The 22898-nt window shown below is 41.7% G+C and overlaps 1 protein-coding gene across 2 annotated transcripts in view; it reads left to right on the plus strand.

The window, feature by feature from the left end:
• The window catches only part of LOC308394855 (protein sidekick-1-like), a 292631-nt gene that overhangs the window by 202052 nt on the left and 67681 nt on the right, over positions 1-22898 (plus strand). For both annotated transcript variants that reach the window (XM_080879438.1, XM_080879439.1), the window contains 8 exons: positions 931-1047; positions 1179-1346; positions 2093-2195; positions 3489-3662; positions 9266-9402; positions 10595-10742; positions 17567-17707; positions 21073-21254. In XM_080879438.1, coding sequence (XP_080735564.1) covers positions 931-1047; positions 1179-1346; positions 2093-2195; positions 3489-3662; positions 9266-9402; positions 10595-10742; positions 17567-17707; positions 21073-21254 — 1170 coding nt within the window. The remainder of the gene's footprint in view (positions 1-930; positions 1048-1178; positions 1347-2092; positions 2196-3488; positions 3663-9265; positions 9403-10594; positions 10743-17566; positions 17708-21072; positions 21255-22898) is intronic.

Here is a 22898-nt window from a genome sequence, read left to right on the forward strand (position 1 = left end):
ACACCATGTGGATGCGGCTGCTGTTCTCACAGCCAGAGCGGTGGGGCTAAGATTACCATACCAAGGATATGTTCTCTCACTGACATATCACAGGTCAAGACTAGAAACAAAATGCTGGAAACTAAGTATGCAAAGCAGTATGAATGCTGAGCTTTTAGCTCACAGGTTTGATATATTAAAGTTTGTCCATATACAACTATGACAATAATATATATCAGAATAAATAAGGGAAAGCTTAATAGGTTTTGAATCCTGCAAACATCCAGAAACTGCCAGCTGTGTTATACACCTGAAATGCTGCCAACCTCTGTCTTTGGACCATATCTGTACAGATGATAACATGTACAGTTAATAACATGTATTTGACTAAAAGCATGTCCTGTGTGGGCGTGTTCTCTGTTTTGGTCAAATGACTAGACAATAAGAGTCCGTAAATACTTAAAGGTATTGTTGTGATCCCACTATGTGAGGAAATTTGTGAACATAGTACAAATGAGATGACGTAGGATTTTCAATTTATACCACAGGTGTATCTAATAAAGATCAAATCTTAGTGACCTTTAAGGTCAGAGGTCAAATGAATCTACTAGGAGGCTGAGGGGAGCCGCCAGTATATATTTTTTTTATTATCATTATTATTAATTTGATCCCTCTACTTTGACGTAATGGTTTTTAATATGTATCAGGCTAGAAAGTTACATTCGGTTTAGTGAGAATTATGCTATAATTAAAAGTCTCCATGGAGCCATCCACATTTATGCACAGACACGTAGTGAATAAAGCGTCCATTGATCAGAGAGGGTGCAGTTGTGCTCAGGTAAACACTTTCATCCTGTAGCTCAAGTCTTTCTCTTTTCTCCTTATCCACAGTGTCCTCTAATGTTCATTGCTCTGCCTTCTGCTCTCTCGTGCTCCCTCTGTGTGTTTCAGGTGTGCCCCCCACATTTGCATCACCTCCCTCTGACCAAACAGTGACTGATGGCAACACAGCCTTGTTTACCTGCCAGACGAACGGAGCTCCAAAACCTGCTATTACCTGGAGGAAAGGTAGCAATGAAGCTCCAAGACTGAGACACCCCACACTGAGACACACACACGCACTGACATAATATATTTGTAATTAAAATGTGCTGACTTTTCTCCACCTCGAGGCTAATTTATTATTTGTCCCTCCATAGGATCGCAGGTCTTAGCCAGCGGCTCTGTCCAGGTTCCCAGGTTCACGCTGTTGCAGTCAGGTGGTCTGCAGGTTCAGCCAGTCAGCTTCCAGGATTCAGGAGAATACACCTGCATCGCCTCCAACATGGAGGGAACCATCAACGCCACAGCTACGCTCACCGTGTGGAGTAAGACACATGCACGGACACACAAACAAATGCACATTAAACCGTTCAATATACATTTGCTAAACAGACAAAAACAGACATGGAACACTAGTTTATCCATACCTGTCCAATAGTATTAGTTCAGTTTAGTGAGCAGCTCAGTGATTGGTTATTGATGCAGTTGGCTGACTGAACTAATCATTGGATTTGCCAAGCAAGAGGATGATTGATTAGCCAATAAACCAATTGCTTGGCTGATTTTTTTATTTTATTTTTTTTGCATACATATAAATATATGTTCTGGCAGCTTTAGATTAAACAGGGTTCAATTACACACACTGTCAGATCCTTACTTCAGTTGAGCTGTGATATAAATGTAAAACGTATACCCTTCAATTTATTGGAGACACGGTCACATCACAAGTGCATGGTGACTGAGTTGCTCTCCACTCTGCATGTGCATTTGTTTTTACACCAGCGCCGCCTTTCTCTCTCTAAATCATATGCAACACCTGAGTGGAGCAAAGCACCAGTAATTTGATACTCAGCTGTTTTCCACAGCGTTATAATGTGCGTAGGTGTGGGTGCGTGCACGCTTGTGTGTTGTTTATCTTCTTGTAAACTAATTCATATCTCGTTACTGTTGAGGAACATTTAAATGTACACATTTTATACAGGGCCGTGCCTTGTAGTGTGATTCAACAGGTGTGTATTAATTGTATTTAATTTAAGCCTCAGAATGTATCCCACCTCTCTGCTCTTTCCAGATCGCACAGTCATTTCTGTGCCTCCAACAGACCAGCGTGTTATCAAAGGAACCACTGCTACTCTCAAGTGTGACGCTACACACGACCCCAGAATCAGTATCAGGTAACTGTTCCTCAGTGTTTACTACTGTGTCTGTAAAGGTTCTCAGTCATCCAGGTCATCGTAGTCAAAGGAGCTTGCAAAGAAAAGCGTCTGGACTTCTTTAAGTTGCTTGAAGACGTTTCACCTCTCATCCGAGAAGCTTCTTCAGTTCTAAGGTCAAATGGTGGAGAGTCCCAGATATAAACCTAGTGGGAGTTTCCCCCCACAGAGGGACAAAAGGACCCCCTGATGATCCTCTAATGGCTCAGGCGATTAGAGGATCATCAGGGGTCCTTTTGTCAGGTTTATATCTGGGACTCTCCACCATTTGACCTTAGAACTGAAGAAGCTTCTCGGATGAGAGGTGAAACGTCTTCAAGCAACTTAAAGACGTCCAGACGCTTTTCTTTGCAATCTCCTTTGACTGTTTACTACTGTATTTTTTGGGCCATAAAGTGCACCAGATTATAAGGCGCATTAAGCGAATCAAAACAGTCAGATAAGTCAAACTTTACTGAATTCATTCTTCTTGCTGCTCTATTCCATATTAATGACTAACCTGGTATTGTGGATGGATTACCTCAGTTGTTCTCCTGACTGAAGTTTGGTCCATTTACAGCATCCTGCCATGCAGTTGCATCTGTCCCTAATCATCGGAAACCCTCGTGTTAACTTTTATCGAGTGGAAAAAAGTTAATCCTCCAGCTTCCCTGTGCTAATATTATTCTAACATAGCTGTGTCACTAGCGATCACATAGCAGAACATTGCGGTGATTATATACCAGCTAGTCTAACTTCAGTAGCCCTACAAAGGTCACTGCTGTTTAGTTTTTTTGTCTTCATTTAAGTTGAAAGTGATAGCAAAGCTGTACATTTACATTTTTTCAGAAATCTCTCAGTCAGAACATGCTATATCATGTTTAGGTGGAAACTAGCGAGCTAATTTCCTGCTAACTTCGCAAGGCTCCTGGCTACGGTACCTGTAATGCTCCGACAATCCATCAAGTCAATCCATCAGGCTTCGTAGCTTACTAAAGGTGTACTAAAAAAACGTTCACCGATTTTTGAGCGTCATGTACCACATAAAATCAGTTCGAGGTCAGTAAGCACAACCAGAATTCATACATAAGGCGCACCGGATTATAAACCGCACTGTCGATTTCTGAGAAAATTAAAGGATTTTAAGTGCGCCTTATAGTGCGAAAAAATGACGGTACATACATGAATACCAAGTCTGATTCTCTGCCGTGTTTGACAGTTTTGTAAACTATTGTGTTTGAGTTTTGAAGCACCCAAATTCTTCCCCTGTTGCAGCTATAAATGGGAGCGAAGCGGCATGCCGGTTCTTCCGACCAGTGGGGGGCGCGTGTCTGTACGCCAAGGCCTTCTCACTATTAGCCAGACGTGGTCAGGTGATATCGGGGATTACACCTGCACTGTGACATCACAAGCTGGCAATGATTCCCGCCCCGCACGCCTGGAAGTCATGTGAGTTCAGGGAATAAATTCCTTCTGCAATATTTAACCCTCTTCTGTTTTAGGTCATTGTTTGACTTTTCCACCCTTAAGAATGGCCACAAATTTAGCCATTAACAGCAAAAACCTGCAAGGCCAAGTAAACAGCCTTGGGCTTTTTGAAAAACAGACACTTGGGGGATGCTGAAATGCAATAGGTCTCCTAAAACTTATCATTAGCCTAGAGTAGGATTTTATTTTACTACGATATAAAATACAGACAGTTTTATTTCCACCTAATCTGCACATTAGAGGATAAAGAACAGCGTTATACCACTGAATAAGTAACACTGACTACAACAACTCTACTAAATTGTATAAAACACAAAGGAAGCATAACAAGGCTGCATCCCTTTGACTTGCTGGAGTAATCGAAGCATTCTGCAAATGTGCCATCCTTGAAAATCTTTAAACAAATAAAAGGCACTTGTTGGGTTTTTATAACAGATAATGTAAGGTAAACTAATAAAATATACGTGAGCTACAGGCTACGGATTTTCCTCTTTGCAAGCATTGTGTTGAGTTATATTAACAGGCTGCTTGCTTTAGTTTCATGTTTAATACACTGACAAGAAAATAGCACTATTCTTCTCTTTTAATTCGAATTGGGTTTCTTTATTAAATTCAGAAGCACATAATAAATATATTTTAACTTACCCTACACCTCAGGATAGTCTGATGATCTTTAATTTTCTGTGATAACTCTATTTGAGTAAACTGTGAATAAATCATTATCTTCTGGCAGCAGCGGTTTCCTTCCTCAGGATTTGACGCAGCAACGATTTTGATGTAACAGTGTCTAAAAACCTGAGGGAGCAGTCTATCCATAGCGAGCAATCTGGTTGATTCAAATTACTGATGAGACTGACAGGACGTACGCCTTATGGTACAGCATTTTACAAAAAAGACTGACTATACAAGGTGCAATTTAGGCGACGCAGCAGATGGGTAATTTGGTACACTGCCAAACATAAAGAAATGATTGTTGTCAACTTGTTTCATGTCTAATAAGACAGTTGCTTGGGTCTAGTAATAGCCGTGTTCAGTGCAGGGTCAGAGCCTCTAAATCAAATACTCTGTACATGCCATTGAAAGTCTAAAGACACTAGTTGTTATTAGATACCCCTAAATGTTATGTTCTTTATACATGCTGCACACTCACTGATAATACATCAGTGAGTGTGCAGCATGTATGGTATGCTGCACAGGTATGTTTGTGTACATACTGTCATGGTCCTGGGTCGGTGACCCAGCGCTTTTAGTTTGTTATCATTTTCATGATGATGATTGTTTTAGTTCTGTGTTATATTCGGTCTGCCTCTGAGTCTGCGTCTGGATCTGTCTGTCTATGGTGTCACCCCATCTGTTTGTGAAGCTGTCTGTTTAGATCTGTGTCTTGTTTGGTTCCCCGTGTCTGAGTTTCCTGTTTTATTGTGAAGGTCTCTGTCTGATGTGAGTGTGTTCAGTTTACATTTCCCCTGTCCCGTCAGTTCTGATTTCTCCCAGCTGTGTTGCCCTCCTGTCCCTCATCCCCTGATTACTGGTGTGTATTTAAGCCCTGTGTGTTCTCCTGCCTGTTGTCGGCTCGTCTGCATTCATCCGTCTACCTCTGCGTTCTATGGTGTTCCTGTCTCTGCGTCTCTCTGCCCCGCACCCCTTTTGTATGGTCTCAGGTTGGTCACTTAGTTTCTCCCAGTTTAGGTTTCCGTTTGTAAAGTACTCATACCTCGTTGCCTGTTTTTGTCACCACCACCTTTGTAAATAAAACATCACTCGTATCATCAGTTTGCTGCATCTTGGGTCCTCCTTTTCCTCCACACCACACGGCTCCCTCCGCCAGCCGTGACACATACCTGTGCAGACTCCACACATCACTTTGTGTGTCCGGTATGCTCAGATTAAAACATATCACACACACATGCATGCACACACACACACACACACACACACACACACACACACACACACACACACACACACACACACACACACACACACACACACACATATCAGCGTGTATCCCACGCTCCGACCCACTCAGCCTTATTACAGCCACTAAGAGAACAGGTAGTGGTATTTGTATATTAATAGGCACTTAAATAATACATTTCTAAAAGGCACTTATGATATATTAATATAATTGCCGGGTAGGAAAGAGAATGAACATGAGTCCACATCCTTCTAAATTATAGAGAGACAAGAGGTTATGCATGTCAGACGCAGAGGGAGAGAGCGAATCTGTGTTTATTGCTGTGCAAAAACATACTGGCCTGGATGGGATTTCTATACACCCGTGTTTCTGAGCGTGGTGTATGCGTGCGCAGCTGCGTGTATCCACATGTGTGACTGACATTCTCGTTAGCTCAGTATCAATGGGTCACAGGGGCTAACAGACGCTGGCGGCTGAGGAGACAGACTAATTACCAGCGGGTTATTGGTTCAACTCCCGTAAGACCCATTCATGTGTCTGTGAGTGTGTGTCTGTGCCTATGTGTGTGTGTTTGTGATTTGTAAGGACGGTGTGAAGGTACTTGCTCTAATGTTCTCTAAGCTCATCCATTAATTAATATGATCGTGTCAGCTCGGAGAAGAAAACATCATTCTCATTTCCCCTTGCTCCCTCCTAGCTTCATTCATTGGTGTCCTTCCTATTTCTTGGTGTGCTCCTCCTCTTCCTCTCACAACATTACAGTATGTCTTATTCCTCTCCCACATCTCCTCTAGTTCCCTTTGTTTCTGTGCTTAAATGTTAAACTGCAAAGTTGCTCATAAGGGAAAAAGGAAGCAAGGCAAATGTTTTCAAACCCTGTTATCTGATGCCCTTAATAGGACCTTGCAGGCTGTCGAAGCAGAGCTCTTGGACAACATATCTTTGAAAGCTATGTTGTCCATAGCTTAGAAATAATTAATAAGCTTATGAATATGAGATACAGCTATTCTATACACAGGGGACTCTCTCTTTTATTATAGTTTCAGTGTAAATATATTTATTTTGTTCTTTTATGTTGTCTCAATATTTCTACCAGCACCTGCAGCCTTCATATGTAGTGATACTAGGATTTGCTGTTCTCTCCTTTTCCTCCTTCAAGCCCACAGTCTACAAAAAGAGTTACGATACGCTAAGATTGGTGTAATCAAATATGTGGATTTCTATGTTGCTTTCATGAAAATACCTGTATTGCTTTCTTTGTTATTAACAGGGCAGGGATGAGAAAATGTGTGGAAAATGTGTTTTTTAATAGATGTGATGAGACGCAGTGATGCAGTGCACGTACAGAGTAAATATATGCAAGGCAGCGCCATATTTAAAAGATTTCACCCACTGGAACTGATCCTGGCTCAGACCCAAGATCTAGCCTGGGTGTCAGTGCTAGCAGTATGGCACCTCACATATTTAATAGAATAACAGAACACAGGAAACCAAATATCTGTCTACTGAACAGTCTGCATATTGTCACAGACGCGTTTATGAGATGCAAATGATACATAAGCAATCAGGACACATTTTGTCAAGATGTGGATATTAAGGAAAAGTGTGACAGTCTGAAAAAAAGCATGTATTCCCTTCTTTGCAAAAGTTAAATAAGTAAATTCAGTCCCCGTCTTGGGTCTTGGTGGCAAATTTGAAGCAGCAATAAATATTTTGGGACCCTAGCTTGCAAGAAAGACCCGAAATAGGAGAAAATTCTATTATGTCCTAGTCAAAAAAATAACCTAATTTTACCAGCAGATCCAAAGTTCAGTATAAAGCTCTTTGAGGCTGTGTCTCATTTGCCTAAGATGTAAAAATAGTGTAATAAGTGTATAAGCAGTAAGGGTTGGTTCAAATGAGTGTATGGTTAAGCAAAAGAATATAGAGGGGAGGCTTATTTTAGTTGCTTTGATCTGCGTACGGTTGCTGCTTCCTATGGAAGCAGCTTTGCAACCCATTTTCACCCCAGAGCCACCATTCATGCTGTGTCTAACTTAGGCCCTAGTCACATAGGCCTAGAGACTGGATGGTTGCATAAACCTAAAAGATTCATTTCAAATCGCAATACAAGCCACTTCACGGTGCTTTATATTGTAAGGTAAAGACCCTAAAATAATATGGAGATTGTGATTGCCTTAGTCGCTATCAGACCGAGGTGATTGCAGGGATAGGGGCAGGGATAGCTCAGTAGGTAGAGTGGTGGCCCCATGATCGGAAGGTCGGGGGTTCGACTCCACTGCTACCTGCTACCCTGAGGTACCCCTGAGCAAGGTACCGTCCCTACACACTGCTCCCCGGGCGCTGCATTGGTGGCTGCCCACTGGGTGAATGGGTTAAATGCAGAGGAACTATTTACCTATGGGGACTAACACGCACACTTTACTTTACTTTTGCCTGTAGTTTGCATGTAAGACACTGGCTTGACTGCAGGCAATTGCCATTTACTCTCCCAAGTACGGCAACTGGAAATGGAGACCAGGTTGTTCAACCAGCACATTTTAACTTTGACTTTGAAGGCGAACATGGTGTTTCACAACCACTTAGTAAGTAGTTGGTGAGTGCTGGCAGACACGTCAGCATCTTCCATGCAAACTACTGGCAACTGCAGCAACCTGCTAGCGACCAAAGCAGTTCCATGGAGATATTTGGTTCAGCATTTTTACAACTAATTTCATGCTGGTAACTTCCAGCAACCACTTGGCAATCAGTTGCAGAATGGACTCTTTTCCATAACAACCAGTGGTTTCTAGGAAGTCACTGACCAGTCTCTAGGCCTGTATTGATGAGGCTTTAACATTTGATTTCAAAGTGACTTTTAGCAACCACTTGGAACCGTTTGGGGAATACAGGTTTTTCCCTAGTGTCCAGTGGTTGCCATATGGTCACTGACAAGTCTCTAGGCCTGTGTGACTGAGGGTGTAATCACTTCATATCTGTTACTGTTGACGTGAGCTCTGTTTAACGCTCTGGGTTTGCTGATGTTTCTCCCTCAGGCTTCCCACATATACACGAGGAAAGGTCCCAAAACAGAGCCATACTGTCATATATAAATTACTGCTGAGGGAAATAACAATTTTCCTTGAACTAAAGTGGCTCTGCTTGAAATGGAGTTGCAGGTTTATTTATAGACTGGGAGCAATGGCTTTTTGAAATCTAGCTGGCAATTGCTTGCAGCCAGGAAACAGTCTAGCCAAATGTCTGGATTCACACTGAAGTTATTGTAATTCTGAGGTTCTAAATTTTCATGTTCCTGTGCATTTGTCTTGATACAATAGAGCCAAAATATCAAACAAGCATGGATGCCTCATATGGGCCAAAACCATGAGTTAAGTCTTTGGTTCTGTCTAATGAATGATTTTATAAATACTTCATATTTATAGCTTTCATTGTCTAGTTTAAGCTTGATGTAACCTTGTTAATATTTACAATCAGCTTTATATGTGCAGATACAGTAACTTTACCTTTGCTACCTTTGATAAAGCCTAACTATTTCCTTGTCTTCATTCTTTATGTTAAGTTTAGCCTCAGATTGAATTGATAGACAGATGAAATTGAAACAGTTTCTGATGTTATTTTTTATTTATTTTTTTGTCTGTATATTCAGTGAGCTTCCACATTCTCCTCGCTCCCTGACGGCTCGCCTCAATGATTCGGACTCCCGCTCCGTTCTCCTGTCCTGGCTACGCCCTTTCGACGGGAACTCCCCTCTTCTGTACTACGTGCTGGAGCTCTCAGAGAACAGTATGTATGTGTATGTCCGTCCCTGGGCATACTTTATAGTTCCTGAACGGCGAACATCTGTTCACTCTCTGTCTACCAAGCACTGACGTGCACTCATTTACAAGAGACTGGCATATGGAGAATGGTGTTGCTGCGTAAGCGTACATGCAGATCCACTATAAACAAACTCTTATTTTCCCTGCCTCCTTTAGCCTCTCTCTCCCACTCTCTCGCTCTCTCTCTCTCCCTCTCTCTCTCTCACACCCACTCTCCAGTACAGATGTTGTAACAGCAGGCTGGCTCTCTATCAAATTATAGAGAGATAGGGAAGAGGTGTTGAGGAATAGACTGACAGGAGAAACAAAGTGGAGGGAGATTGGCTGTTGAGCCGCTCACTCCTGATGTAGGCTAAGGGGATCGGGCAGTGAATGTAACATAGACAGCCAAGCACTTGGCACATGACTCTAAAAGCTGAACTGATCCTTATTCTGATCATTTTTGTAGCGGCACCGCCAATGTGACTTAAAGCTTTGTGCTGTCACCATTAACCAGCTGCTCTGCTGCAAAAACAGAAGCATTGCCATGGGAGCGGAGAAGAAAAGTTTGGAAAATAAGAGGGAGCGATAAAGAGAAAGATGAGGAATGGAGAGAACCTGAACGTCTGGTCGAGTTTAGTTACGGATGAATCCAGACAGTGAGGAATGGATTAGAGTTTTCTGCACACTGATTATCCACTCTCTCTGTTATATATTAGATTTTTTTGTTGTTGTTGTATTGTAGTAAATGGGCCACTGTAACTACAATGTGTTTTCATGTCAGACAATGGCTCTAATACCCTGGGCGTGCTTAAAATGGCACATGCACGCTATCAGTCTCGCTTGCACAGATACATGTGGCTGGGGTGATAATAGAGATAATAGTGCATCTGTCTGTGGTATCTTCAGCAGGAAGACTGAGAGATAAGCTGGCAACAATATGAAGCAGCATCTGCGCTTTTTTATTAATCCTTCTCTTCCTTCCCTTCTTGTTGCATCATATGCTACTTCTCTCCTTTATAATTCTCTCCAGCTTACCCCCTGTTTCCTTTACTTTGCCTCTTATCTGTTTCTCCCCTCTTTCCATTTGATTTATAGCTCCTGAGTGTCCCTGTGTCTCTGTTTGTCCTGCCTGCGCCAGATATTATCGGCCTTTAATCTCTGTGTCTTGTCTCTAGACTCGCCATGGAAGGTCTACCTATCAGAGGTTGATCCTGCAGTGACCAAGGTATCAGTGGGCGGGCTTACACCTGCCAGAACCTACCAGTTTAGACTCTGTGCTGTCAATCAAGTGGGCAGGGGTCAGTACAGCGCCGAGACGCAGAGGTAAGAGCGACTAATGTACATTTAGAGACGGAGCGAGGTGTCCGAGTAACACACTTACTACTCCCGGCTTTATTAAACATGCGTTACATACGTTGTGACCCCAAACAAGTATTTCACCGATGTTTTCTAAAAAGCACAAGACCATTTTTTGTGCAGAACATGCAATTATTTGTGTAAAAAAATATCATTTCATGTCTGTGTAATAGACACTGATCACGCTACTTTACAAAAGCTGAGAATGAATAAAATGCAACCTTTCAAAAGACATAGTGCCTGCATCCCCACGGTCTAGTTTGTGTATCTAAGAATTTGTGAGTTACATTGTGGGGGAACATGAGTGGGAACATGGGTCTCGAAATGAGGATGAAACAGGGATAACAAGGCGTGGATGAAGAGAGCATCCCTTTTTGTTTAGAATCCATTTTCTTTGCAATGAGCAATTTATATTCATCACATTCATGCTGTAGATATCCAAGTTTGTGTGTGGTTGTGTGTGTGTTTGTGTGTCTTCATCACTTTCTATTGCACATATTGAACTAAGGGGTAAAATGATTAAATAAGCTGCTATTTGTATGTGTGTGCATGAAAGGTGTGATTTAGAATGAAAAACAAATAGAGGGCTGCGCAGATTTATGGTGTTTGCTTGTGCACGCATGTGTGTGTCTGTGTGTGTTTGCATGTTTATCCCAAGGGAAAACGCTAATGGGGGTAATTATGATGCCTTAGCACTGGTGCACTGTATACAGTGAAACAGGGTTAGTGGAGGTGTGGCAGGCCTCTTAAGGATTTTGCCTCTAACTGCGCAGATATACCAAGTCTCTAAGTCATGCACATAATACAACAGATGCAATGCTGCATTATGAAGTAGGCAAACACATACGCATGCAAACATGGTTTTGTCTTACTGAAGAGACTGACCACAGACAGATGCCAGTTGTTGTTCTGCCAAATACACTCGGCAGTCACAGCAGCTATGAGCGCTGCCATCGCACATCCACAGACCTCAGACAAGTCTGCTTTCACTTTGCCTCTTTTCAGCTCGATGTTCTTCTCTTATCTCTGCTCCTCTTCCAATCTTTTCTTCCTGTGGTTTCCTTTTTTTCAAACTCTTGCTCAGTAAATTCTCCTGTTGTGCTTGTTTGTCATTACTCGTCTTCTTCCTGTTTCTCTCTTCCTTCTTTTCTCCTTTCTGCTTCCTAGTCTTTAGTCCAGAGTTGGTTGTTAGAGGGTCCGGTCAATAGATTGGAGTCTCCCTAAGTGAAATTCTGGCATTAAGACAAGTTATCTCTGCTCAGTGTATCAGAGCAGATGGCTGCATCTCGTCCTCGTTGTTCATCTCATACGTACACACACACTTTCCTTTTCATCTGCTTGACTCACTGGTTCACTGGGATAAGACGCACACAGTCAGAGATGCCAAGGTGTGTGATGAACATAACACACAGTTAGGCATAGCACAATGTCCTGCAGGAGCACTGAGCACCCAAGCAGAAGCATGACAAAGAGCAGTAATGTGGACAGAGTGAGCGATAAAGATCGGGGAAAGAAATCGCTCGTAATATCGATGACAGAAAAGCCCTAATTAAAATTTGAACTTCAAGCTGCTTCTGCTGTCTCTCATTTTGTTTGCGTCTTTTTGATTACAGTCCTTATCAGAACAGCATCAAGTCGTAAATATTTTTTGTTTCTTTCTCTCAGTCTTGCCTCGTCATTACATTGCTTTTCTTTTCTTTTAAATTTCCCTTATCAAGAGTACTGTAGCGACGGGGTGTAGTGTGAGAGAAACTAAAAGTATAGGAATGAAGCTGATCAAAGCTGAAAAACATTACCTCTGAATGAAAAATACTCTTGAAGATTCCTAATTATGCAATCTGGAGTGTAACACATGCGCAGACTTATTCATGCATGACCTGCACTCACATCATTACCATCTTTAAAGAGGAAGCATTAGCAGAGGAAAGACAGATTATACATAAATGCCTGGAACTCCAGGCATCATCAGCACTTTAAAGCATCTTATTTCAGTTCATTTTGCCTTCACTCCTTTTTTTTAGTCAGAACCAAAAGACATCAGACTTGGGTGTGTGATAAAATGCTTTCCTCTGTCCCATTCTTGTTTGTCACGCATACGGATTATGCTTTTGGAGCTTCAGGAAGAAATGAAGACATATAGATCGACATTTTAACTTATTATATGGAAGACAGCAGAAATGGTTCAGGCTTTTTCTTCAGGCAAATCTATGTAACAGGAAAATGTAACAGGAATGCACTAAAGGCTGAAGAAGGTTTAACGTGGGCTGGTAACAGTGATCTCAGTTTAATGTGGTTGATATCTGATTTCAATCAGCCTCAACTCCTTAACAATTGGTGCACTTTTATCACTATTTCTTCTCATAGTTTGCAAGACTGTTGTTGTGACCATTCTTAGACATGTGCTTGCAAACATCTTTCCAGAAACAGGTAAAAAACAAAATCCAGGTTAAATCTGAATTGAAATACCTTAAAATAACAAATGTCCTGTCATATACCCTTTTAAAAAAATCCCAAATAGCAAAGTAAAGTGTAACATCAGAGGCTAATTGAATATGCAAGATCAATATGGTAGATGTGAAAAAAACGCTGTATTATATATAAATTCTAACAGCCAGTGCAAGGTGAATAGAAACTGAAGCACAGTAGGAGATAAAGTTCTTTGGTTTTATCTAAGAGAACTGCTTTAGTATTTGGATGTCTGTCTTGAACTTCACTAAACACTAAAAACTGTTTCTTTTTTTTTCACTCTTTGTTAGAATAACTACATAATTAACCTTGAACATAAGAGGTCAGCCTTTATTTCCATAGAGCTTAATAGGTATTGCTGCTGTGGCCTTCAGATGGTGTGAGTTTTGTGACTGCTAACAAGAGGTTAAAATGAAAAAGTGAGGACCACAAAGTGCTAAAAGCAGCTATTAACAGTTACAGGAGTATTTGATGTTTTATGCTTTCATTTCTTTATCTTCAGCTTGACCTTCAGATATATTTATAATATTTTTCCCCCATGATTGATGTTAGACACACACTTTAGACATTACGGACTCTATCATGCTGGCTTTGACCATCATTTTGCACCTAAAACTATCCTAGTAGGTAATGATAGTTCATGAGCATCTGCAAAGTAATGAGGCTGAACTGCTCAGTATGACATGTCACATAACTTAGGGTTGCACGAAAAAGTAATTAATGATTAAGTAATGAGCAATGAATGAGGAGTTAGTAGTCTGTACCACTTAGCGGCTGGATCAGAGTCAATCAGGAGGAGCCACTCATGGAGAAAATCTTTTCCTCGCTGTCACAGAGCTAAATTATGAACTAATTATTCATTAATAAAGTGTCTCCTCTGTTCACTGGTGTTTTATCATAATGTTCTAAACTGTACATTCTTCAGTTCGGAATTACGGGAGAATTGCTCGTTAATATTCCTTTAATTATCAAATCATTAGTGAATCGTTTCTCAGAACTACTCCGCGTGTTTATGTGTTTCTGCAACTTTCACTTCTGGCCTGGCCTGAATATTTGTTTACAAGAACCTGAGGCTAGAACGTTTTTTAGCATCACAGGGCGACAAATCCATAAAACTCTTTCAGCATATTCTAATTAAAGCCATCTGGGAGGGAGTCGGACTCTCGCACGTCCTCTGGGCCCCTCTGTTTTCAGGCTTCAAGAGAATCCAGCCCGTGATGAGAAACTTTGGCCAGCGGCGTTTTTTTAGTTAGTTGAGCACAAAGTGAGGATGAGCGCTAACGTTAAAGCGGCGTATGACTGAATGCTGTCACTAACTGCCTGAAGAAGGCAGTGTTAAATAATCCTTTGGCTTTTGATCCAGTCAGTAGTCTACCTCCCCACATCCTGTTGTCTTTTTAATATTCTTGCATATATTTTTTAAAACAGTTTGTCTTTTAAGGTCTGCTCTGCACCATTGAAAGAGCATCTGCTGCCACATTAGATTTATTTTGAAGCATTATTGCTGGTATAGAGTAAAAATGGTGCCATTGATCAGAACATAATATGAAATGACAAGCATAAAACACATATGCAGTAGCAAATGTGAGCCGTAGCTGGCGTTGATTCATTGTGAGAATACGCAGAAGTATCTCTGTTTCCCTGACTGAGTCTCTTTAGTGCATCACCCTTCGCCATTTTTAACCTCCAGCAATGCAGCACAACATTTAAAGGAGACAAGATTTAAAGTGTCAAACAAGACAAAAATAAGCTAATCTATTCAGCAGCTTTGCACCCAGTCGTGTGATACCTGGTTTCTCTCTTTGGATTTCCGCTGCTCTCTGTTTAATAGCACTCCTTTTCACTCCTGGCCGATCAAGTTGGAATGGGGCCACGCTCAACATCCCAGTAACACCATTAAATTTAAGCGCGAGCATGTATTTAAAGAGAAAGCCAGCAGGCATTAAACTGTGGAGAATGACACAGATAGAAACTTTTCCTAATTCCCACTGCAAAGGGACTCTCAAAATGCCCCCCGTCACTCTCTCTCCTCCTCCTCCTCCACTCACACATTTCCTCCAGAAGATGTCCCCCCCCCCCCCACACACACACACACACACACACACTTTTTTCATAGCGATGAGGGACACGGAAACTGTGTCACACTGTGTTAAGTTTGGGATTTCATTTGTTCACTTGCAGCGCATATATGCATGAGTGTTTCATAGATGTGTTGTTGTGCACGAGCGCGTTGGATGGGGGTAACAAACAGTAATGTATACTGCATTTAATCTCCTGTGTGAGGTTGATGTCCTCACGATGAACCCACTCCGTGAAATATTTACTTTTAATGGCTGGACGGGAATTAAGGCAGTTCACGGGAAGTTTCTGCCATCGAGGGAAAGTGTGTCAGTGTGCGTTTGTGTGTTTTATCTGCAATCAAACAGTGATTGAGTGGCTCTGTTCAGTACAGTACGGGTGTGCGGCTTGTTTGTATAGCGTGAGTTCATGGATGTGTATTAATGTGCACCATCAATTTCAGTCAAAAGCTGTGGCGTAGTTGTGGATTATATATATTCTCCATTTCCAGACAGCTACCCTAATGCCCATCTCATTCACACAAGGCCCATTAGCCTGTGTGTGTGTGTGTGTGTGTGTGTGTGTGTGTGTGTGTGTGTGTGTGTGTGTGCGAAGGTGTATGTCCCTACAGCACCTGGTGTCTGACAGTGCCTAACCTAATGGAAGTAAAGCACAGCTGTAAAACCACTGGCCTGTGCTATATATCCGCCTGTGCAAGTCTCTAGCTAACAGCTTTCACACCCCTGCTTTCACACAAACACACACGCTTATAGATGTGAACACACATTTATCGACGCATACTGATTCACAGACACACAAATACAGACAGCCATACCACAGCTAATGGTTTGATAGCTTATAGAGAATCATTCAGAGTGAGATTGTGGGGCACGGAGGGGAAAGGGAGGAAGGGGGAGGCTGGAGGGGGATGGTAATGTAAATCTCCAGACATAATCCACGGAAGGGAAAAAGACCATCGGATGTAGCAGTCTGTCTTAAGCTGGGAGAAATTTGTTTGGAGTGTTTGTATGTGCGTGTGTGAACACATATGGCTCTGATTATGTTTGCTGAGCTGCTTACTGTAAAGCCAGAGGCTGACCAGCTCAGCCCTGTGTGCTTTACTAGCCGCGAGAGAGCCGGGAGCTTTAATCACGGGGGTGGGGTGGGGGTGATTGGAGAGTAGAAGAGGGAAGGAGATGAGTAAAAGATAGAAGTACAGAATAATTGAGGCCAAAGGACATGATGGATGAAAGGTGAGAGTTTGCAGATGGGAAGAAAAAAACAGAGAAGTAGTTCTAAATGTCAAAGTAAAGATGGGAAAAAGGTTTGGAGAGACAGAAGAGGGCAAAGGGAGAGCGGGATCACAGTGGCTCGCTGGAAATAAAAAGACAAGCTCTTTGCTCATTCTCTAGTAATAGTGATTTAAGTATCTTTTGCTGTCACACTGTGTAGCTCGTCTGCTCGGGGGATTGTGGTTGGGTTGAGGGTGAAATAGACGCTATCCAGACAAGAGCGTTTGAATACAAATTCAACTAAAGTAGGAAGATCTGAAAGTTAAAATGAGAGGAATAAAACAGAATATAAACAACCGGACTGCAAGACGCAGGCAGAAAATGCATGTTTGATTCTTTAAGTTGCCGAACAAAAACACGACAGCAACTCAACTTGTACGGAGTTCATGAAAACTGTGTTTTAAGCACCCAATCTCAGCTCAATCATTCCCAGGAGAAATCCTCTGGTGCGCTGGAAGTGATGCGTTAAGCGTTCCCAGCAGCAGCAGCAGCGCTGGCTGTTTTTAAATGAACAATATAGCAAGAGATGAAAAACAAATGTATTAAAGGAAATTGGAAGATACACCAGGAGACAAGCAATGAGAAAGCTGAGTGCAGAATTCAATAAGAATTCATCAGAGCTGCTTAAACTGCGAGATGATTTTCTGGAATAAGTTGCAGCTCCGTCCCGTGTATCTCCACTGACAAACACCGTCACTGATTTGGAGGCACACTGACCCCCTCGACTATAAAAGATGAAGATATTTAGGAAACAGTGTTGCTAAAAAAAAATTTTATTAGCCTGCTCGCCTAATAAAGTGTTCCTCTGCAGACGGTATGATAAGTGATTGCTTGGACGCCCCGTGATAACGATAAACGCTGCGCCTACACTTCTACGGCGACACTGATATTCTCATTACGCGATGTCTAATAAACTCGATTCATAATAATTTTTCTGTGTCCCTCTCTCTCTTTCTCTCTGTCTGTGTGCGTTAGGCTCATGCTAAGAGAGGAGGCACCCAGCGCTCCTCCGAAAAATATTGTGGCCAGTGGGCGCACAAACCAGTCCATAATGGTCCAGTGGCAGCCTCCACCAGAGCCCCAGCTTAATGGCGTCCTCAGAGGATATGTACTCAGGTAAACACACACAGAAACATGCGCGTGTTTGGGTGTTGTTGTGCTGTGTAGGGATAGTGAAAGTAACAGAAAGAACTGGTACACTGCACATGTGACTTAGCGAGTGGGCCCGTACATTTGTTCCCTTCTTGGGTGCAGCAGAAAGTGTCACTGGGATTTCTGCAAAACTTGGTGGTCCTGTGAGTTTGGTGCAGTTTGTGCATGAACTGCCGACTCGTTACGGCTCCTCTCTGTCAGAACTTGCATTATTTGTGCTGCTAAATAATCCTTGTTTCCTACCAGCTTCATTTAAAAGAAAATAAACTTTGTAAAAGCACAGATTTTAGGGATTCTCTGTACTTTGTTTTTACTTGCATTTTATACTCCTGGAGATTTTAGTGAAAATTTGCACACAATGATCGCTTAATGAGTCATCAACAAAACTGTGCTCAAGGTCAAGGTCACATTCGTCGTTGTACAGAACATAATTGTAGTCCGGATGAGCTGCTGCGTCACAAACATTCTGGTTACATTGTGTTCTAGATGAGGCCTTTTTTTATCTCTCTCAGAATAGGACAACAGTGGTTGCTGTAGTATAAGGTCATAAAAATGTAAAGTTTTTTCATAGCATGTTCATGATTGACTGTTTTTGCTTATTCACAATACGACAGCTCTCTTTCGCCCAAATAATGGCTGCTTCATGTTTCTTACTGATAATAAGCAAAATAATGCTGAACAAGTTGAATAGCTTATATATAAACCCCAGAAAATTCTTTGCTAAACTTTTGTTCAGCTAGTTTCACCTTAACATTGAGGATTTTCTAAGTGGTATTCAGCGCAGAGCCAAATGGGTGGAACTTGACCTCATCCAGCTCCATCCTTCTGTACCTACATGCACCACCGTCCTCATTAATGCAAGTCTGGACCTACTCAGGCTCCACTCACTGGCTATTAGCATTAATGCAAGCCCTTTGTCACACAGTACTTTAACCTAATGGAGAAAAGCTGTTGACATATTAAGGTCGGTCACTTCCATGAGACTGTAGACGCTGGCATGGCTAAGGTGACTTTTTTTTGTAGTATTTTTCACAATACCACCAAATTGCACCCTGCTGAACACACTCTGTGAGCATGTTTGGCTCATAGGAGAGGGGGTTCGTTTAGAGCTCTGTGCCTGAAAGCTTTGGGTGAAGTCAGGTGAAGTGGGAAAGTCAGGTTATTCTGCAGCTTTCAATTTCACTTGGAGCTGGACAAAATCAGTCAGGTACCTCTATTCTATTAGATTTCTGCCACTAGTTAATCATTAGTGATACTTGTAGTTTTATAGTGTGTTGTGCTTAAGTCAAGAACTAATACCTATTCCTTTCTGTCATTGTTTGTTTGTGTGAGTGTGTCTGATAGACAGACACAGGAGAGCTGTCTTTACAGACACACCTGCCGCCCTTTAGTCCTCCATCCCTCCTTTTTGATGTTTACCCAAAATGTGATACAAAGTGTGTGTAATCAAGCCGTCATCAGCTGCCTAAAACAAATTTGCATGTAATTGCAGTAGAAGTTATCTAGTCTTTATCCTCCTTCACTGTGTTATCTGCATCCACTTCAGAAAATCAGTAGAAAATGGAATCGCACACGTACGTTCCCACTATATCATTTCCACTTTATAGGACAGAGCTCCCACCTCCTTCCCTCCCATTTGGATCTCCTTCCTCCTTGTTGTGTCAGCTGGCAGATCCTCACTCTCTTTCTCCTTGTTTCCAACATCATTCCCTCCCCCTCCTTCTCCTCCTCCTTCTCTCCCAGTGTGAGTGTCATTGTATCAGGTGGAGAGAGAGGGTCTATCTCCTCTCCACTGCAAAGATCCCCCGTCGGCCTCCAGCGCCCCCTCACTTTGTGTCTGTGTATTTGTGTATATGAGCATGTTACGTGTGTGTATACAGCATGTATTTGTGACAGAGCGCTGACTCAGCCGGTGAATCGTAGGAATATCCTGTTACAGTGAATAGGCTTCATATTAAAACGCTGACATGGGGATTATTACTCCATTCAGCTCCATCAGATATGTACAGTACCAAAGTGGTATTACACCTCCCTGTCTGGTTGGGTCATATATCCTTTTAAGTGGACGTTTATATCACATATACTAAAGCAAAGGCCTTGGAGGTGCACTAGTCAGGGATGTCTACCCAACATTGGAGATTTTTAATCTTTAAGAAGCTGTAGAAGGACTTCACATTAACAGAAAATTGTTAATCATAGTTTAAGTTTAAATGTACACTAAATAGCTTATTTCCATTTATTTGAACATGCGTATCAGAAAGTCCAGTATTAGAGATGGAAAATAACCAGATACCCCATGATACATGTTACAGTATCCCACTACTTAAATCATGATACAACATTATTGAAATTTGAAACTTAACATGTATTGCACATAATAATAATCAGTTTTCCAACTGCAAATAATATCCCCACAGTTAAAAATGATCTCATGTTTTACCAAATGAAATAAAGTTCTCTCACTTCATTTGTTTTTTTGTTGTTTTATAAATTTTGGTTACAAAATGGGATTCGGAAGCAAACCAGCGCTGTCATTAAAACATGTCTTAAATGTTCAGATAAGATGTCTGCAGTCAGTATGTGGCTGAATGGGGTCAAGGTGGAAATTGCATGCCATCTCTTTGTGATAATACGGTGATTAACTGTATACGTCAGCAGAAACTCTAAAATCTGTTGCTGTCTACATGCACAAAAATTCACATTAACTAGCAGGATTTCTTTGTATAGGAGACAACCAGTCGAGTTCAGTCTCCTATTGCAAATCATGCCACATGCCACATGAGTTATGCTAACTCATCAAACGCAATCAAAAGTTGTCTCTGCCTCTATCTGCATGCAGAAACTACCCGAACGTGAAAAGGAGTCAGTGCAGTGACCGGATAACCATGATCTTCTGTGGTTTGGTTTTTTTTCCTAAGTCATACGGAAGTTGCTGTCCTGTTTTTACGCTAGCGTGACGCAGCTATATTGGGTTGAGCTGGTTTGGGAGGTAGCTAACTGTGACCAGTGTTTGTTGGTTTTCTCTGGATGGTAAACCTTTGAGATTTCTTGAAAATATTTCATTATATCATAAATAAGTAATAATGTAAAATATTAATGTAAAGTATTTTCTGGTTGAAGATTATGTTTTTTGTTCTACATTTGATGTTTTTACATTAATCTATTGCATACTTTACTCCCTATGTGGTCACACTTACTGGGACAGGAATGTACTGTATAGCCTTTTTGTGTGAGTTAGACTCATACCATTTACTTTACTTTCCTAACTTGTTTTTCTGCAAAACAACATATTGAAATGTGTGTGTGCGTCTGTGTGTGTATGTGTGTAGGTACCGTCTGGCAGGGCTGCCAGGAGACTACCAGGAGAAGAACATCAGCAGCCCAGAGACCAACTACTGTCTGCTGAAAGATCTGATCATCTGGACGCAGTACCAGATCCAGGTGGCCGCCTACACAGGAGCAGGCCTGGGTGTCTACAGCAGCCCTGTCACTGAGTACACACTGCAGGGAGGTAAGTATGCACACACTTTTATTTCTCAAAGCAAATATACCAAGTCGTTCTGAGAGGTTTTTAATCACTGCTCCATATGCACGCTGCTAAATATAAAATACTGTGACACTGTTGAGTTAGTAACCCAAGAAGAACTCTTCCTTGGTCCGTGAATCTTTAAATACGGGCCGGAAAAGACTTCACATCAGAGCCATCACACATTATGAACTTTGACTTATGAGCAGACTTTATGTATTATGTAATCCAGGGGACAACGAGGGATTCACATGTTCACTTTCTATGCGAATTAAATGCAACGCCTGCAAATGAAGTGTTAAGGAAGCTATTCCTGAGAGACTGACTGTTGAAACTTGACATGCAAACATGAGCATTATCTGACCAAAGCTGAATAAATCATGCATTGTAATATGGCATTAAACAAACAAGATATTAGCATATAAACAGTATCCAAAATACAACGAAGCCTTAAATGTTCAGTTTGTTTTCACAATAACACAACTATAGAGATAAAAAAAGGACTATAGTTTTATAGCTAAGCTGACAGTAAAGGTCCATTTGTATTTTTCAGTTTCCCTCGTATTGTGGCAGTGAGTATATATACTTACATCCTCATCTGTTTAATGTTTTTGGGTGGGGATCAGACGACTGAGATCAGTTACCAGCACCTGCAACGAAGTTTCTCCATAACCTGACAAGCTTCACTCTCACTTAGAGGGGTGTCGTTTGATGCGGTTCAGACTTGTTGTGCCTGAGGCATTTCCTCGCAGGCATACCAGCTTCACTCGACTGGGAGGAGACCCTAGGGGCGACCCAGGACATGCTGGAGGGACTACATCTCCCATCTGGCCAACGAGCACATTGAGATGAACTGGGGGGAATTCATGGGGAAAGAGTTTCTGTATTGCTCTATAAATATAAAACATGGCATATAATACATTTAATAAATATGGCTGGAAAGAGCAACACGCTTTGAAGTCTCTCAACATAAATAAAGGAAGAGTATGAAATGAGGAAGAATGTAAGTGAAGACTGTAAAGTGAGATGAGAGGAAGTGGTTGTCGGGGTAAATCTCCTTTAAACGCGTGTTCGTCTTTTCCTGGCTTTTATTTCAACAGTATATTATCTGTATTAAACATGGGCCAAACACACACACACACATGCACGCTCGCACATAAAACTCAGAGTCATTATTACAAGAGTTCGGGACAGGTTTATAGACTCAGGAAAGGGAGTTAGGCTCATTAATTATTCTAATGTGGTTTAATGGGAGTGGCTGCGATGGATTCGACATTTTCTCTCTCTCAGTGTCTCTGAAAGGATGAAGCTAAACTCTGTGGTAGACTCTGATAACATTGCTCTCTCTCTCACAAGCAGCCTTACACGCATACTAAGATTCACCCAAAGGGAAGAGTTTAGTGTTTTATCTGAAGCTGTGAGCTGCAAGGGGTTAGAAGCCAGTCCCCAGGAGCACAATCAGCATGGCAGGGAGGGAGAGAGCATCTTTAACATCAATTAATCTTCTGTCTCCCTCAAACTTTTCTCATTCTTTGTTCCCCCTCCTTGCAACATCACCAGCAACACCATTTTTCACTAGTTTTTGTTTTGGTCTCTTTCCACCCACTTTGTGTTTGTGCGCGTGGGTGC

This window comes from Rhamphochromis sp. 'chilingali' (assembly GCF_963969265.1).
Source record: "Rhamphochromis sp. 'chilingali' genome assembly, chromosome: 4".
Lineage (NCBI taxonomy): Eukaryota > Metazoa > Chordata > Actinopteri > Cichliformes > Cichlidae > Rhamphochromis > Rhamphochromis sp. 'chilingali'.